The sequence below is a fragment of the Notolepis coatsorum genome (assembly GCF_963971535.1).
Source record: "Notolepis coatsorum genome assembly, chromosome: 6".
Taxonomy (NCBI): Eukaryota; Metazoa; Chordata; class Actinopteri; order Aulopiformes; family Paralepididae; genus Notolepis; species Notolepis coatsorum.
This window is the reverse complement of record NC_140170.1, coordinates 31,680,670-31,699,678: the sequence shown is the minus strand read 5'-3', so window position 1 is coordinate 31,699,678 and position 19,009 is coordinate 31,680,670. Positions and strand designations below refer to the sequence as shown.

The 19,009-nt window shown below is 46.8% G+C and overlaps 1 protein-coding gene across 1 annotated transcript in view; it reads right to left on the bottom strand.

Moving 5' to 3' along the window:
- The window catches only part of LOC311231144 (zinc finger protein 609-like), a 246,193-nt gene that overhangs the window by 11,251 nt on the left and 215,933 nt on the right, over positions 1–19,009 (bottom strand). Inside the window, exons 5-8 of the mRNA XM_084317648.1 lie at positions 12,959–15,500; positions 2,409–2,585; positions 1,268–1,472; positions 805–1,134 (exon numbers count right to left, since the gene is read on the bottom strand). Coding sequence (XP_084173774.1) covers positions 805–1,134; positions 1,268–1,472; positions 2,409–2,585; positions 12,959–15,500 — 3,254 coding nt within the window. The remainder of the gene's footprint in view (positions 1–804; positions 1,135–1,267; positions 1,473–2,408; positions 2,586–12,958; positions 15,501–19,009) is intronic.

Below are 19,009 nucleotides of genomic sequence, written 5' to 3'. Positions count from 1 at the left end.
CTGCTAGAGGGTATTTCTTTTTCAAATGTTTTCAAGAGTAACCATCTTAACCATGTCACAACAGCAGTCATAGTGTATATTTTCAGGTTAAAGTGTTATTAGTGAGATTTTAGTTTTTGAAATGTGTTGTTTTGATTGTGAAAATCCGCGATTTGAGTCATTTTGAGAAGAGGACATCCAGAGCTTTCAATGAGCGTTATCATTTTTTTAAACTACACTTCCCAACGGCCTCTAGCTCCCTTCAAACAAATGACTTGCTTATGATTTTTTTTATTCTCTTATTACTCTGGATTATATACCACAAAACTGAACGTTATTGGCATATATTGGAGCACAGTTAGTTTGTCTCCTCTATTTTGAGCATTTAGCAACCATCCGATTTGAAATCAGTTTAAAAATGGCGGAGCTGTTGCAAGAATAAAAAACCTACTGTACATACAGTAGATTTCATTCTCTGTTCTTCTTGCACCCCTGGTGATACTACAGTAAATCCAAATTGAACTCTGCCATTTGAAAGAGGAGATTTGGCCAGATCCATAGATGTGCAAGTTGGCTATAATAAGGTCATTTATAGGCCTCATATTCTATAATAATATTTCAAATTGCATGGGTCCGGATGGCAGAATTCAGTACTGTATATACAAAACCTTCTGTTTAATCATCTTCCCGTTATAAATTTCCTTAGATTTTTTTTACACGTGATCTCAAGAAGGTACTGAACGAGCTCAGTGGCAGTTTCTTATGTCTGGTGAGGTAATTTTTTGCATGGTGTTATTCAACATGGCAGCCAGGCACACAGCTCACCTGTGGCGTACGAGAGGTCGTACTGTCCAGAGAGTAGTGGGAAGCTCAGGTGGTGATGTGAAGGCATGATGCGCTGCGAGGGCGACAAGCGTGGCCGCTCCATGTCCCGCTCCCCGCCTACACGCTCTCGTTCGTGGGGGGTCTTGTCGTTGGGTGACTGGCTCTTGTACTGGCTGGCGTGCTGGTGGAGGATGTCCAGGGCTTTGGACTCGGGCACCTGCTTGCTGGAGACCGTAGGACTGGCACGGGAGCCCTTGTCGCCGCCCTCCTCCCCCGGGGGCATCTTACCGCCGTACGGGGGGAAGGAGTAGCCCGCTGAGAGGTAGGCACCTGGGGGGGAGGGGGAGAGAAAAACATGCATTCAAACTCATCAGTGACGTTGAATGAAATGGACCATATATTACGAATAATGCAGAGATTCAACCCATTTGTTTCAGCAGCAGAAGCAGTAAACGTAGGTTACCGGGGTAGTTCTGCATCATGACGGAGGGCATGCCGCGGTACCCCGGGTGGCTGGGGTCGTAGCCCTGGCTGTAGGCGTAGGCTCCATGCATGTAGGGCAGGTAGCCCTGGTGCTGTGCCAGCGGGGAGAACTGCATGTGAGCACGGGGGTCCTTCCCGCCCCCACGGTGCTCCTCCAAGAGCGGCTGAGTCCGGTCCTTCCCGCCCCCACGGTGCTCCTCCAAGAGCGGCTGAGTCCGGTCCTTCCCGCCCCCGCGGTGCTCCTCCAAGAACGTCTGAGTCCGGTCCTTCCCGCCCCCGCGGTGCTCCTCCAAGAGTGGTTGAGTCCGGTCCTTCCCGCCCCCGCGGTGCTCCTCCAAGAGCAGTTGAGTCCGGTCCTTCCCGCCCCCACGGTGCTCCTCGAAGAGTGGTGGAGTCCGGTCCTTCCCGCCCCCGCGGTGCTCCTCCAAGAGCGGCTGAGTCCGGTCCTTCCCGCCCCTGCGGTGCTCCTCCAAGAGCGGCTGAGTCCGGTCCTTCCCGCCCCCGCGGTGCTCCTCCAAGAGTGGTTGAGTCCGGTCCTTCCCGCCCCCGCGGTGCTCCTCGAAGAGTGGTTGAGTCCGGTCCTTCCCGCCCCCACGGTGCTCCTCGAAGAGTGGTTGAGTCCGGTCCTTCCCGCCCCCGCGGTGCTCCTCCAAGAGTGGTTGAGTCCGGTCCTTCCCGCCCCCTCGGTGCTCCTCCAAGAGTGGTTGAGTCCGGTCCTTCCCGCCCCCACGGTGCTCCTCGAAGAGTGGTTGAGTCCGGTCCTTCCCGCCCCCGCGGTGCTCCTCGAAGAGCGGCTGAGTCCGGTCCTTCCCGCCCCCGCGGTGCTCCTCCGAGTGCAGCTGAGTCCGGTCCTTGCCCCCCCCACGGTGCTCCTCCGAGGGCAGCTGAGTCCGATCCTTCCCCCCCCCGCGGTGCTCCTCCAAGAGCGGTTGAGTCCGGTCCTTCCCCCCCCCTCGGTGCTCCTCCGAGAGCAGCTGAGTCTGATCATTCCCCCCCCCGCGGTGCTCCTCCAAGAGCGGCTGAGTCCGGTCCTTCCCCCCCGCGCGGTGCTCCTCCGAGGGCAGCTGAGTCCGGTCCTTCCCCCCCCCACGGTGCTCCTCCGAGGGTGGATGAGTCCGGGCCTCCTTGCCCTCGTCTTTCAAGGGGCCATCCTTAGGCCGCGGCCTCTCCTCCTTGCCCTTCCTGTCTCGATCCCTCTCTCTCTCCCGGTCCTCTTTCCAGCGCTCGTCGTCCGTGGGCTTGGGGGCCTCTGGGTACTTGTTGGGGTAAACATAGGGCCACAGCCGGGAGTCCGGTTCCTGAAGAGGCACAAAGCAGCAGCTTAATTAATCCAAGATCGATTGCTTGATCATTTTACTCGAACACATGACATTTACTCGATCAAACAATGATATGTTACAATGTTGTCCGTCTCTTATTACATTGTAGCAGTCAGTAGAATGGTGTATTTTTAAAGCATTTTTCAATGATCAGATAGAGGGCGCAATATATCTATGACAAGGAAGCGACTACCTCCGTGTCTGGAAACTAAGTTAAGCAGGCTAAGAGAAACATTGATTTTGAAAAAATAACCCAAGCCAGTCTGTGCATTTATCAAAAACGACATGATCGATATGGTTGACGGCAAAGGATTTTGGCAAATGATACACCTGCCAGCATGCCATATCCCACCCAGAGGCACAACCACCTCACGCATCGAGCTACACCGAGGACTGGCGAGTCACCACTGCGGTGTTGCTAACTAACGTTAGAAGAAGTTTAGCGGGTCGACATATGGCTGACCACCTCACATAACAGTTGAAAGAAGCCATTCCCACCTTTATATATGTCTATGATTCCCCATCCCTGGATACAAATCTGACTGACTGGTGGAAAGTGAATTCGGGGAGATTCCTCAGGCTGGAATCGGGACCATGCATGTGAGTCAGTCTGAGACATAGGCGAGTCAATCTATGAAAAAAAAGCACTTAACCCAAAAAAAATTGATACAAAAGGTTTTTCGATGGATTCCGATAGTATTGGGCGTGCTAAATAACATACTAAAAGTCGACCAAAATCCCCATTTCCAAGATGGCGTCCCAGATGGCGGTGGAGATATTAAAATGGCTATATCTAAAATTGAGAATATGGTGCAAAGGATTTCTCAACTGATTCTGGTACCTCTGGGCATGTTCACTAACATACTAAAAATCTAGGAAAATACACCTTCCGGAAAGGCATCATTTTCAAGATGGCGTCCAAACTGGCGCCCAGGAGCTTAAAATGACTATACAAATACAAATAGCTTACTAAAAAAGGTGTTTGCACTCTCCAGCTCTCAAGCTAGCATAGTTGAAGCCTTCTTTTTGACCATTATAGTTGTTATAGTTAGAGGTGTTTGCACTCTCCAGCTCCCAAACTACCATAGTTGAAGCCTTCTTTTTCTGAATCAGTTTCTTTCTTTCTTTTCTGACCTAGTCCTGTGTTTGGGCAGCGTGTAACTGTTCCGCAACAGTAAGTGACTTCCGGGGTAGGCCTGATTGGCCCCGACAGGCACGTGACGCGCAACTTTCTCTGCCGCGCGGCAGAGCTTGCGGAATGATGTAACCGTCCAAATCCGCTATGACTCTCATTCAGCGCTTTAGCTCACCTCGCAGAGCAGCGGTCCTGCGATCCTGCGGTCCGTTGTTGACGAGTTCGAATCCCATCGAATTTATTTTTTTTAACGTGATTTTTTTTTTAACGTGTATTCTTTCGCCGGTTAAGGTTAGGCATGGTTAAGGTTAAGGTTAGGCATTGTTTCGGAGTTGGTTAAGGTTAGAACGGTTAAGTTTAGGCGCTGTTAAGGAGCTGGTTAAGGTTAGAGTTTGTGTTAGAGAATGGCAATATTCTTTCTATGGTTAAGGTTAGGCATGGTTAAGGTTAAGGTTAAGGTTAGGCATTGTTTCGGAGTTGGTTAAGGTTAGAACGGTTAAGTTTAGGCGCTGTTAAGGAGCTGGTTAAGGTTAGAGTTTGTGTTAGAGAATGGCAATAGACAGCCTATTTCCGCGCGACAGCTCTCAGCAGCCTCGTTGCGCGTCCTGAGTTTGCCGCGTCACGTGCCTGTCGGGGCCAATCAGGCCTACCCGGAAGTCACTTACTGTTGCGGAACCGGTACACGCGTTTGGGCATGCCTGGGCGTGTCTGACCTGGCAGTGTTATTTAAGCCCCAGTTTCATTCTAGTCTTTGACAGGTGTTTGCACTCTCAGCTCTCAAGCTAGCATAGTTGAAGCCTTCTTTTTGACCATTATAGTTGTTATAGTTAGAGGTGTTTGCACTCTCCAGCTCCCAAACTACCATAGTTGAAGCCTTCTTTTTCTGAATCAGTTTCTTTCTTTCTTTTCTGACCTAGTCCTGTGTTTGGGCATGCCTGGGCGTGTCTGACCTGGCAGTGTTATTTAAGCCCCAGTTTCATTCTAGTCTTTGACAGAGGTGTTTGCACTCTCAGCTCTCAAGCTAGCATAGTTGAAGCCTTCTTTTTGACCATTATAGTTGTTATAGTTAGAGGTGTTTGCACTCTCCAGCTCCCAAACTACCATAGTTGAAGCCTTCTTTTTCTGAATCAGTTTCTTTCTTTCTTTTCTGACCTAGTCCTGTGTTTGGGCATGCCTGGGCGTGTCTGGCCTGGCAGTGTTATTTAAGCCCCAGTTTCATCCTAGTCTTTGCCAGAGGTGTTTGCACTCTCCAGCTCTCAAGCTAGCATAGTTGAAGCCTTCTTTTTGACCATTATAGTTGTTATAGTTAGAGGTGTTTGCACTCTCCAGCTCCCAAACTACCATAGTTGAAGCCTTCTTTTTCTGAATCAGTTTCTTTCTTTCTTTTCTGACCTAGTCCTGTGTTTGGGCATGCCTGGGCGTGTCTGACCTGGCAGTGTTATTTAAGCCCCAGTTTCATTCTAGTCTTTGACAGGTGTTTGCACTCTCAGCTCTCAAGCTAGCATAGTTGAAGCCTTCTTTTTGACCATTATAGTTGTTATAGTTAGAGGTGTTTGCACTCTCCAGCTCCCAAACTACCATAGTTGAAGCCTTCTTTTTCTGAATCAGTTTCTTTCTTTCTTTTCTGACCTAGTCCTGTGTTTGGGCATGCCTGGGCGTGTCTGACCTGGCAGTGTTATTTAAGCCCCAGTTTCATTCTAGTCTTTGACAGAGGTGTTTGCACTCTCAGCTCTCAAGCTAGCATAGTTGAAGCCTTCTTTTTGACCATTATAGTTGTTATAGTTAGAGGTGTTTGCACTCTCCAGCTCCCAAACTACCATAGTTGAAGCCTTCTTTTTCTGAATCAGTTTCTTTCTTTCTTTTCTGACCTAGTCCTGTGTTTGGGCATGCCTGGGCGTGTCTGGCCTGGCAGTGTTATTTAAGCCCCAGTTTCATCCTAGTCTTTGCCAGAGGTGTTTGCACTCTCCAGCTCTCAAGCTAGCATAGTTGAATCCTTCTTTTTGACCATTATCTGATTTCTAAAGTGATGAGTGAATTCAGTGCCCAGATCTGTCCCATTTGTAAATTGGAAGATGGAAGTGATTTTGTTGAGATTCGTCAAAAAGGTGCTGATGGGATCAATAAAGCTAGTGTTAAAAGAGGTGACACTGTTCATGCGACTGCTGGCATGAAAGTACATTCAGAATGCCGCAAAATGTACATACATAGCCGAGATATTGATTTACATTTACAGAGGAAACAGAGCGGTGAATCAAGTACCACTAATAAAAGGACTAGTACTAGGCAGTCTGAAGCTCTATTCAATAGCCAAACTGATTGCCTTTTCTGCGGCACAAATGTTCATGAAGGACGTGCCGACTACAGTTACGTGAAAACAGACAACTTTGCAAAGTCTATATTGCAAAGCTGTGATAAACGAAATGATGAGTGGTCATTCAAAGTCAAAGGTAGAATTGAATACTATAATAGTGATCTACATGCTGCAGACTGTGTGTATCATAATGCTTGTAGCACACATTTCCGGTGTGACCGTGATGTTCCCATGGAATTTCAGCCTGATTGTAATCCAAAGCAGAGAAAGTCTGGAAGGCCAAAGAATGAGGACCAAGAACAAGCCTTCTCAAAAATGTGTGCTTACTTTGAAACGAATGATGATGGACAGCTGACCGTTTCTGCACTTAGGTGTAAAATGCAAGAGTATTTGTCTAAGGCCGATTCCAGCCCATATAGTAATCAATACCTAAAAACATTGCTGATGCAAAGATATGCAAATAGCATATTTATTGCAGAAGGAGATGGCTTGGATTGTATTGTTACAATAAGAGAGAAAACATCAGACATACTCAGATCCTACTATAACAACACAACACAAAACAGTGATGAAGAGTCTGAGAAGAGACACTTACTTGAAACAGCTGCAAAACTCATAAAAAGTGACATAATGACTAATGTTCCACCTGTTAATGAGTACCCGACTACAGAGACACTAAAACTACAGAATGCCCTTGATTATATTCCACAATCACTCCACATTGTGTTAAAAGCTTTGTTTGTCGGTAAAGAGACAGAGCAGAAAATTGCTAGTATTGGCCACGCAATCATACAGGCAGTCCGACCACGAGCTGTCCTTGCCCCTTTGCAAATTGGCCTAGCAGTGCAAATGCACCACTTAAACCGGTCTCGGTTCATTGTAGATATGCTGAATAAGATGGGATTCTGCTCTTCCTATTCTGAACTGCAGAGGTTTGAAATGAATGCTGCAAATTGTACTGCACCAAACATGCTTGGTAAGGATATTGATGTGTTGAACACGACCGTCTTATTTGCTGCAGACAATGTAGATCATAATATTCTAACAATTGATGGGAAAGGGACATTTCATGGGATGGGCATGATAGCTGCCTTGACACCAGGACAGAAGACAGACCAAAGGATTCCGAGGTTCAGAATTAATGAACTGAATCTTGTGCAGAGGTCAAAAGTTGTGATAATAGATTATCACTTTGCCAAACACTTTTGCAGAGACACCACATTTAAAGAACTTCCAAGACTCGCAGAATGTAACAAGATGGTTGATCTGCTTTGGGAGTTATCGTTCAATTTCAAACAGCCTGCACCTGGTTGGCAGGGGATGATGCACATTATTCATAAGGGAGATGAACATCCAGGGCAGTCTTCAGTGAGATACTTACCAATGATAGACATGTACTCCGGAGACAAAACATGCATTCTGTCAACACTGGAGTTCATTTGTGGTCTGGCATCCAAACACCACCTTGCCCCAGTAGTTACATTTGACCAACCCCTATATTGGAAAGCAGCAGAGATAATCCTAGATTCACCACAGTGCAGTCACCTCAAGTCCTTTGTCCTGCTCCTAGGAGGATTTCACACATTTATGAATTTGCTAGGAGCAATTGGTACACTGATGGACGGTACAGGATTTAAGGACATTCTAGGGGTAGTCTATGGGGAGAACTCAGTAGCCCATATGATGACAGGCAAATCAGTTCAGAGAGCATTCCATGGCCATCTTCTGGTTGACAAATGTCTTAACCGCATGATAATATCAGAAATGGTAGATGATAGTCATGAATTTGCAGCAATGGTTGAACAGTCTGAAGCAATGTATACCTCAATAGTTAAGGGTGAAATGCCATTGGAAACAGTGTTCACATCAGAGACCCTCATTACAATAAATGAAGAGCTGGGAAAAAGGAAGATGGAACTGTGTGCTAGATCCAAAACTAGTCAGTTGTGGCTAAATTACCAACACATGTTAGAAGTTGCTAGGTCACTGATAACAGCAGATCGCACAGGTTCCTGGCTTTTGCACCTACGCACTGTTTCTGAATGCATGCCGATATTCGCTGCGGCTGGGCATTACAATTACTTGAAATCGGCACACTTTTATGTCCAAGAGATGAGTCAGCTTCACATCAACCACCCAGATGTCTTCAGACAATTTGAAAAGGGTTTTCATGTTATCCGTCGCAGCAGCCAATCATGGGCAGGCCTCAGCTCAGATCTTGTAATCGAAACAACATTGATGAGGTCATTGAAGACTACAGGAGGGATGACACATGGAAGTGGAATGACCGACAATCAGAGATCCCTTTGGACAATGTCAAAGGGCATAACATCAGAGTATAACACCGCAATGCAGGAGTTCTCAAACCAGACATACACAACATCAGAACAGCACAAGGATTCAACAGAGGCAAGGATGAAAAGGGATGCTGCTGACCTGGAGAAGATCACTTCAAAACTTGCTATATGTTCACCTTTCTCTCCAGACTCTTCTTTAAGGAATGTTGTTACAGGTGTTGTCGCTGAGGATGGAGTGAACGTGCATGATTATGACTCTGTTGGACGCAACATCATGCACAAAATGATCGGACAGCCGGCATTCACATTTTCATTTAGTAGAAAGGATAAAGCCATAACCCTTGGACAAAAATCGTCTATCAAGGTTGCTCCTGATCGAATCATTGATTCTGCACTTCTTTTTCAACGTTTCCTTATTGTCTCCCAAACTGGAGAGCTGTCATTGGAGGAGGTTATGCGTTACGAACTCAGTCCTTTCCCTCCTGCCCTCTTTGAAGCCGGAAACGTCTTCCGCAAAGCTGACCACAACTAGCGCACGCGATCTGTGATCATGCAAGTGATGCAATCCTAGATTCTGTACCAGAAACGGAGCATTATGTTCTTGATGGTGGTTCACTCCTTCACCGAATACAATGGAAGCACGGACAAAGCTATGGTAAAATTGCACAGTCATATGCAGACTTCACCATCCAACATTATGGCTCAGCTACAACCATTGTGTTTGATGGCTATGAGGATGGGCCATCCATTAAATACAACCCACATCAAAGAAGAGGAAACAATATTCATCCCATTGTCAACTTCACTGCTGAGACAGAGTTCTCAGGTAAGAAGGAGGAGTTCCTGTCAAGAGATCTGAATAAACAGAAACTGATCCACATGATAAGTGATGAACTGAAAGAACGGGATTGCACTGTGGTCAATTCACTTGGAGATGCTGATGTAGACATAGTAAGGGCCGCAGTGGGATCATCTCTTCTTCACACCACGACGCTGATTGGAGAAGATACTGATCTCCTCGTCTTACTTCTTTACTATGCACAGAGAGATAGCAAGGGCCTTTATTTCAGATCAGACAAGTCGAAAGCTGATGGCAGTTTTAAAGTGTACGCCATAAACCATTTGAAAGAAGTACTCGGACAGGATGTGTGTTCTCAGTTGCTGTTCATCCATGCTGTGACTGGCTGTGACACAACTTCCCGGATCTTCGGAGTTGGCAAAAAGACAGCATTCCAAAAACTTGTAAAAGGGGATCCTGTCCTTCAGGCTTGTGCCAATGCATTCACTGTACCAAACCAGACAACAGATGTGATCGATGACCTTGGGTGCCAAGCAATGGCACCGTCTTTTTTGGTGGAAAGTGCACAGATTCGCTTGCAAAAATGAGATATAACATTTTCAGCAAGAAGGTTGTCTCAGCTTCATCAACGGTAACGCCTGAACGTCTACCACCAACTGAATCTGCTACCAAATTCCACTGTCGTAGAGCATACTACCAGGTCATGGTCTGGATGGGAACAGATGATGGTATAGATGCTCTAGACTGGGGCTGGAACCTGCAGGACAATAGATTTGTCCCACTCATGTCAACAATGAATGCTGCTCCAGACAGTCTCTTGAAGGTCATTCATTGTAACTGTACCACTGCCTGCAAGACACTTCGCTGCTCATGCAGAAAATATGGACTACCTTGTACTACTGTCTGTGGACCATGTCAACTTCATGAATGTGACAATCCACATAACAAGTTTCTCCCAGAGGATCCTGAAGATGATGATGAGTAGGCCTAAAGACCACAATAAGTGGGTCATTTATTTTGTGGTCAACACCAAAGCCAGCTTTCTAGGTTGAATATAATAACCAATTTTAATTTTAGCCAAAATAAGCTACAGACAGCCATTTTGATGATGCAAATTATGCATTCCTAGCAGATATATTTAGCTAGATATTTTGCTCGTTATTAATGTATAGAGGTGCCAGAATCAATTTATAAATCCTTTAGAAATGTTTTCCCATTTGAGATACAGGCATTCTAAGCTCCCAGTCGTCATTTTGGACACCATTTTGAAAATTAAGCCTCTTCGGAAGGTGTATTTCCCTAAAACTTTAGTATGTTCCTAAGTATGTCTAGGGGTACTTGGGGTACCAGAATCAAATGACAAAATCATTTATATAATTTTTATATTGACATATATATAGCCATTTTAAGCTTGGCCAGCCGCAATTTTGGAAGCCATCTTGAAAATGAAGCCTTTCTGGAAGGTGTATTTTCTTAGATTTTTAGTATGTTAGTGAGCATGCCCAGAGGTACCAGAATCAGTTGAGAAATCCTTTGCACCATTTTCTTAATTTGAGATATAGCCATTTTAATCGTCCCGGTGCCATCTGGGACGCCATCTTGGAAATGACGGCTTTCGGAGGGGTCGATTTTGGTCGACTTTTAGTATGTTATTTAGCACGCCCAATACTACCAGAATCCATTGAAAAACCTTTTGTATACATTTTTTTGGGGTTAAACCATATATTGACTCGCCTAACAGACTATTTATGTTCTATGTAGGCTATCTTGTTACAAAATAATAATAATAATAATAATAATAATAATAATAATAATAATAATAATAATAATAATAATAATAATAATAATAATAATAATAATAATAATAATAGCCTCATTAACTCTCGGAGCTCCTGTGAGCGGGAGAACAAAAGGCTCGAAAAGGTGGGTAAACTGCCTCATCTCGGCGGAGAGGATTTTTCATAAATGCCGAAAATTTTGGGCAATTCAGAATTTGGTAAAAAAATTGATATTCGCAATTTCTAGTGCTTTGAAATTTTCTCTGACCCGTCACCCACACTCTTGTAATCTATACTATATCTATATTTATTCTTTATTCCGCCGATCTCCTCCGCTAACTCCTCCCAGAGCTTTCGCACCACACACAAGTTTAAGGTATCAAAACGACCGGCTTGGTCCAACTCGAGTTGCTATTACTTTTTGGAGAGTTTCACCACACCGTTTGGCTACAAATCAACTATAAAAGGGCAATTTGGGTCCATAGGAATGAATGGCGGAATGTTCAGAACTAGAGTGTAGAAACTGATTTTTTTTGGTTTTACCATCACCTTTTATAAATTGCAACAGTGATCTCAATTTTCGACGTAGATATAAAAACAAATGGAATTGGACATTTCTATCTCAACTTATGGCCATTTCTTTGACAATCATGCTCTCTACACTCTAGCTTTGCGTCAGTTAGGATTTGAATCAATTAAGGCTTGCAGGTGTGCATGAGACTTAAGGGAGGTGTCAATCAACCCAGTACTGCCATGACCTAGCCATGACCTCTCAGGGGGTTAAACCCTTTAATAACTATACCACTTACATTAGACACCCTAGCATGAACCGTTTGTCGTAGAGACTTGCGGGTTGTGCCATTGTACTCAGTAGGGATATCCTCTTTCATTGGTCTATGTTGACCATGCCCCATATGATTAGGCTGCGCCCCGTTTTTGTATCTTTTGAACCGTTTGTCGTAGAGACTTGCGGGTGGCGCCATTGGACTCAGTAGGGATATCCTCTTTCATTGGTCTATGTTGACCACGCCCCATATGATTAGGCCATTAACCGCTTCTACGCCAAAAACTAGCTAACTCGTTATAGCCCGCCAATCAAATTCTGCCAATGAGTAAACTCGTTATTGGATTGTTATTTCTTTTATTCGCTATTTCCATTCATAATTCTTCCTGCTGTGCTGTAGGACTCAGTGGCACTGTGTCTGAGACCGCAACGGTGCGTTACCGCCACCTAACGCCTTGCGGTCGCTATTGCACTCCATTTGAAACGATGTGGTTTGTTTTCTCGGCCGAGCTGCGGCGTGGGGGCGGGTTCTAAACACTCCGTCAAAACAAGCGGTTACAACAGATGCATCGACAAGGGTCCCCGCCCGCCCGTTCATTTTCTTTGGTGGTAAACGTGGGACACACTACCGCGACCAGTATTTGGAATGACGATCAGATAATTGGATTATTCTTTTTGCAGTACATCATAGACAAGGTAAGGACTATATATTATCAATCTTGCATTGATCCGATAATTCTTTTTCCGTGATATAGGATGAGGCACATTGAACAAATCGTCTGACTTGCCGCATGGTGAGCACTGTTTTAGTTGTACTGTATGTTGTACTGCATCATCATTACTGTTTTAGTTGTACTGTATGTTGTACTGCATCATCATTACTGTTTTAGTTGTACTGTATGTTGTGGGGTTAGGGTTACTGCATCCTTAGACCAGTTACCTGTCGGTACCACATGGCCTGCTCCATGTTGGATCATTAGTTACCTGTCGGTACCACATGGCCTGCTCCATGTTGGATCATTAGTTACCTGTCGGTACCACATGGCCTGCTCCATGTTGGATCATTAGTTACCTGTCGGTACCACATGGCCTGCTCCATGCTGGATCATTAGTTACCTGTCGGTACCACATGGCCTGCTCCATGCTGGATCATTAGTTACCTGTCGGTACCACATGGCCTGCTCCATGCTGGATCATTAGTTACCTGTCGGTACCACATGGCCTGCTCCATGTTGGATCATTAGTTACCTGTTGGTACCACATGGCCTGCTCCATGTTGGAGGGCCTGGACTCCATGCCTGCCCTGGGCTCCTCCATCCCGTGATGCCCTCCTTCGCTCAGCTTCATCTTCAGGCATTCAGCCTTAGCGTCCTCTCCCTTGGGCATGATGACCGACTTGGCCTGCTCCGAGGACACACTGGACTCTTTGGGCTTCCCCTGGGGCGGGCCTCCTTTGCCGCCCAGGTCGGTCAGACTGGGAGTCTTAGAGAGGGCGGGAGTCACGGTCACCGAGGCTTTCTGCTTCCACTCCTCTGGGCCTTTACCCGAGCTTTCTCTGTCTCTTTCCCGCTCCCTCCCGGCTGCGTCGGACTTCTTCTCGGCCGCGCGGTGCTGCTCCGCCGCCTGCTGCTGCCGCTCCTCGCACTGCTGGCGGTAGGCCGGGTTGGTGTTCATGAGGTGGTGGTGGTAGGCCTGGTCCGGGTGGTAGGCCTGGTCCGGGTGGTAGGTGTAGGGAGGCACGTAGGGGTACTGGTTGTAGTACAGAGGCTGCATGTACATGTTGGAGCGCTGCTGGATGACGGAGGCTTGCTGCTGCTGCAGCTGCTGCTCGGGCTTCACCTCCGGCGGCTCACACTTCACCTTCACCTCCTCCCCAGACTCTGACTCCTCCTCTTTCTTCACCTTCACCTGAGCACCCTCCACGTGTGGGGGCACCGCAGCGGCCGGCCCCGGGCTGGCGTTGGGGTTGGAGTAGTTGGGGGAGTAGTACGTCTCGTATTCTGGGTAGTATGGAGAGTCCTTGCTCGGCGGCTGGGAAGGGAACAGAGCCTTCTTGGCCGCCTCCCGAGCGGCCTGGTCGGCTTCTGTAGGTGCCTCTCCATGTCTCTCTCTGACGCCCTTGACACCCTCTGCCCTTCCTTCACCGTCCTCCCCTGCGTCCGATATGTCGGAGTAGGCCGGACTGTTGGTCTTGACCGAGGAATTGTCCGCTCCGTTCTGCGTAACGACGTGGAGGGGGGTGAGTGGCTGGGGCATGCCTCCGGCACTCTCTACCCGGCTTGCCGCACCAATGGAGGGGCTGGGGGCGTTGTCGGTGAAGCTGTAGATCTTGTCAGCCTCTGCCTTGATGCTGGCTAGGCGACTTTGGTGAGGGTCGGATGAACCGTTGAGAAGTCCATCACTTCTGCTGCCTGGGTCTGAAGATTCAGAGTAGGGGCTTTTCCCTTCGTCCAGCCTCACTGCTTTCCCCTTGGGACTGTCCTCCTTGCTCACCTCTTTCTTCTTCTTGTCTTTCTTCTTCTTGTCTTTTGAGCCACCCAGAGCGGGGTTCACAGATGTGGGGTCGCTCAGCACAGAGGGCTTGGGCTGGATGGCTTTCAGTTGGGGGCTCTTGGGGATGGACTGCACCACTGAGCCCATGGCGGGGGAAGAAGAACCAGGGGAAGGGAAGCCGGTAGCCTGCAGGGGGTAGAGCTGCTGTGAAAGTACAGCCGGGGCGATGGGACGAGCCGCCTTCATGCCCTTCTGCGCTAGTTTATCTGGCTTTGACCCGCTGCCCGACCTCTTGGCCATCTTGTTGTCCATCCTGTCGTCCTTCTTGTCGTCCATCCCATCGTTGCTCGCCTCGTCCGTCAGACACGGTCCATCCTCACAGCCGTCCATGGCCTCGGGGTCGGCCTCGCACGCCTTCTTCTTCCCCTGCTTGGAGCCAAACTTCCCCGCGGAGGGGGACGGGCTCTGGCCCTCGAAGCCCCTGCCCTTGGGCGTGAGGGAGCGTGCCGGGGACAGGCAGCCCTTCTGCGATGTGGATGCCCCGTTGCAGCTGCCGGGATCCGGGTGGAGGGAGGACTCTTCTCCGTACTCACTGTCCCCGTCCATCTCCAGCTGGATGTCGTCGTCGTCGTCGTTGTTGTGGGCGCGGGCCTGGTGGTACTTTAGGCCGTTGATGTGCTTGTACTTCTTGTTGCAGTTGGGATGGGGACAGTCGAGGAGGACGGGCGAGGGGCAGCTGGGATGGGGACAGTCGAGGAGGACGGGCGAGGGGCAGCGGAGGTCAAGCAGCGGAGGCTCCGCCATGATGGTGGGGATGGGGAGGATGGCATGGGGGAGGGCGGCATGGGGGATAGGGTGGATGGCATGGGGGAGGGGGAGGACGGCATGGGGGATAGGGAGGACGGCATGGGGGAGGACGGCATGGAGGGCGGCATGGGGCACCGACGCTCCTCCGCTGATGGAATTGGTGCGCATCCGCTTGCTTCCTCTGGTGTCCTCGGAGCTGGAATTGGGCTCCATATCAGACGCCGGCTTGTTCTTCCGCTTGCTCGATGGGCTGGCCTTGACATCTTCCGCGTTGCTGCTGGGGGGCGTGCGGCGCTCGGAGGAGTTCTGGCTGCTGCCCAGCCGGCCTTTGCTGCTGTTGGAGGCGGCGCGCGTCTTGCTGCTGCCGCTGCCTTTGTTGTCCGATGAGTTGCTGTTCTCGTTGACGGGCGTGTTGCTGTTGGGCCTCATCCTCTTCCCTCTGCCGCGACCGTTCCTCATCTCCAGGTCGCTGGTCGGAGATTCACAGAACCTGCGGGGACAGATCACACACACCATTAATTTCCTTCTCATCCAATAGAGCAAAACAACAAGAAATATAGTCTGACAATAGCATAGGCAGCAGACATTACATAAGCTTGCTAGCTGCCATATGCATGTGCTCTGTAGTCATGTCTCCAATTAATGTTCCATAACGATTTAAAAAAATATTCTCTTAGAGGGACAGGGATAGATTCACTGATTCAACTGGTTTTACAATTGTTGCAGACAGATAACTGCTTCTAGACCAGCGGTTCCCAAAGTGGGGTCGTGGGTAGGTGACAGTGGGGGCAAAATAAATTAAATCACCTTGTTTTAACTCAAGAGAAGAAGCGCAGATTTTCCTTGCAGACAAAAACAACCCATTGGCAGAGAAATGTGCTAATAAGATAATGAGCTCCGTTAGTGGCACTCCAGGATAATCAGTGGAGATTTAGTTCATTACGCATGACGCAGCAGGCCACTGTCTGAGCAGGAAGCGCTCAATGATCTTTCACGTGACGAGCTACTGAAAGTCAAGTTCACTGGACAGGCTAGGGCTGGGCGATATAACGATAACGATAAATATTGCGATATATTTTAATAATCGATATCGAATATCAAAATTTAAAAAAAAATCGAAAAATCGTTTTTATTTTTTTACCTGCAACAGGGCAGTTTTAAAACCAGAGACAGTGGACAGACTTGTCTTTCTTGCCTGCAACTTAAAGTAATGGCTTTGCTTGTCCAAATGACAATACTGACCAAATTCAGATTTCTTTTTCTCTTGTCCATTTATTTTGTTTGCTTTCTAATTTAAAATACATTTTGAAACCGTCTGTACACAGTAGGTTATGTGTGCTAGCAGAACTAGACTCCAGTCACGAGTCACAGTGCACATGTGCGGTGGTTTGTCCACCAAAAAAGCGCCAAAAGATCGAAAATAAACTAGCAGAGCCAGAACTGTTCAACTCCTCTGGAGCCACAGCCAGCAGAGAAGCCGGTTTACTTTAGATTTTAAACCAGCTGCAGCCTGAGAACTGGAGTGTGAGGGGATGTAACACTAAAGATGGCGGCAATGACAAAGAATTGCTGCAAAATAAACATACATCTGTTGTTAAAAAAAAAAAAAAAAAAAAATTATTTTTTTTATACTTATAACAATTCGATAATTATCGATATCGAGAAATAAAATAAAATTATCATATCGTTATCGCGATATGATTTTTTTCCATATCGCCCAGCCCTAGGACAGGCCCTCGCAAAGTTCTGGATATCAGTCCGGAACGAGTACCCAGTGTTGTGTAATGCTGCGCTGAGAAATAGGGCTGTCTTAAATACTTCGAAGCTTCGTTCGATGGGCATGGGATTCGAATATGAATATTTTTTTTCGATTATTACAAAAAAAAAAATATGATTTTTTTTTGTTGCTAAATCAACTCTGCCTCTCTTTGTTAACACTTTGATCGCCATGGTTCAAATTCATAATTTACCATCCCTAGCCAGCTCTATTTGTCTATGGAGAAGTTCCCCTTCTTTGCAGGGCTATAACTTTTTAAATTCTATTGCTAAATTGCCATTATTATGGCCCATTCAATGTCCTATATCCATTGTTCAGGGTGTAGCAACGATATACTTTTTCATTCACATATTGATACTAAAATATGGTCTAAAGTATAAGTATGTTTTTATCGTTTTCTGCAGCTTTCTCCAGAACTTGATTTATAGCTCCAAATGCATTATATTGATGATCAAATACAGTTTGGTAGCGATCGTTGCCAGATGAAAAATTTCAACTGGACGTGGTTTTAGAAGTTACTACGTATCATCTGATATTGACCGGATGGGCGAGGGGGCGCTTATAATTCCGTGGGCAACGTTATACCATTAGTCTAGTGTGGGTCATATGGTCATCAGAGCAGTTTATATGGAATACGTTAGAAAATAACGCTGGATCTTACCGTATGTTCCTCGCGCCGTTGGGGGATGAGCGTGGAGTAGACAGTTTTCGATTATGGGATGTTGATCCTGATTAACCATTTCCAGGTTGTATAATACTATATACGTCCAAATAACGTTGTTTATTGAGTTAGGGCGAGCGATTGATTATCCAGTGTGTTGAGATTGGGTCCGGCTACCGATCGCAAGTGCCCGGACGGATTATGGATGAGCACTTCCTGTTTGGCGCGCCCCTCCCTCTTGGCCGATCGGCCACCGGATGGCGCTCTTGAACCGTTAGACAGTTGAGTGGAGCTCACCAGTACATCATGTCTCCGGAGGATAAATATGATTTCGATCACAGATTTTTGAATTATTGATATCAAAGACGAGTTCCGGCGTCTTCGGCAGAATGAGCATGGCTAGGAATGACGTCTAAACACGTCATCAGCGATCAAAGTGTTAACTACAACAAGCAATGCTGTTTGTTATTTAACACTTTAATCGCCGAAAACGCCGGAACTCGTCTTTCCATATTTCCTTTCCGGAGCCCTGAGACACACTGCAAAGCTCCACTGAACTCTCTAGCGGTTCAAGAGCGCCATCTGGTGGCCGATCTGCAGATCGCCAACCGGAAATTAACCTTTGAACCGGTAGTGCTCATCCATATGTGGTCCGGGCACTCGCTATCGTTAGAGAGACTCCGTCTTGATACAGTGAACATCGATCGGTGCAAATAACTCGAAAAAACAACATGATTTGGACGTATATACTATTATACAACCTGGAAATGGATCGGGCATTTCTACATCCCATAATAGAAAAAATTCTGTTCCACGCTCATCTGCCAGCGGCGCGAGGAAGCCACGGTGAGTTTCAACGTATTTTCTAACGTCTTCTGTACTAACTGAGCTGATGAACATATGACCCACTCTGGATGAATCATCTAACGCTGCCCACGGAATTATAAACGATCCCCCGCCCATCCGGTCATCATCAGATGATACGTAGAAACTTCTAGAAGCACATCCAGTTGAAATTGTTTATCTCGCACAGATTCCTACCAAACTGTATTTGATCATCAATATAATGCATTTAGGGCTATAAATCACGTTCTGAAGAAAGCTGCAGAAAACGATAAAAACATACTTATACTTTAGACCAGGGGTGGCCAACCAGTCAGAGACTAAGAGCCACAAAAATTACTGTGGTACCACAAAGAGCCACACCATATACCAGCGTTTCTCAACCTTTTTTTTCAGTCACGGCAACCTTCATGTGTTTATAGGTCTCACCCTCTGAAGTTGCTAATGTCTTTTTTATTTGGGCCTCACAGGGTTAAAAGTACCCTGTGAGACCCACGGTTGCAAAATTACAAAATCACTTTTAGCCATTTAAAAAAATAATGTTTATTTAAAAAATGTTAAAGGGGAACTATTTTACTATTTCTTTCACTATTTGGGCACTTTTACACAATTCCTGTGAGTCTATGGAACACCTAGGTTTTTTTCAAAAGAAAAATATGCATTGTTTTGTATTTCTAATCAAGTACTCAAAAACCGCATTTTTCTACCTCAAGATCTT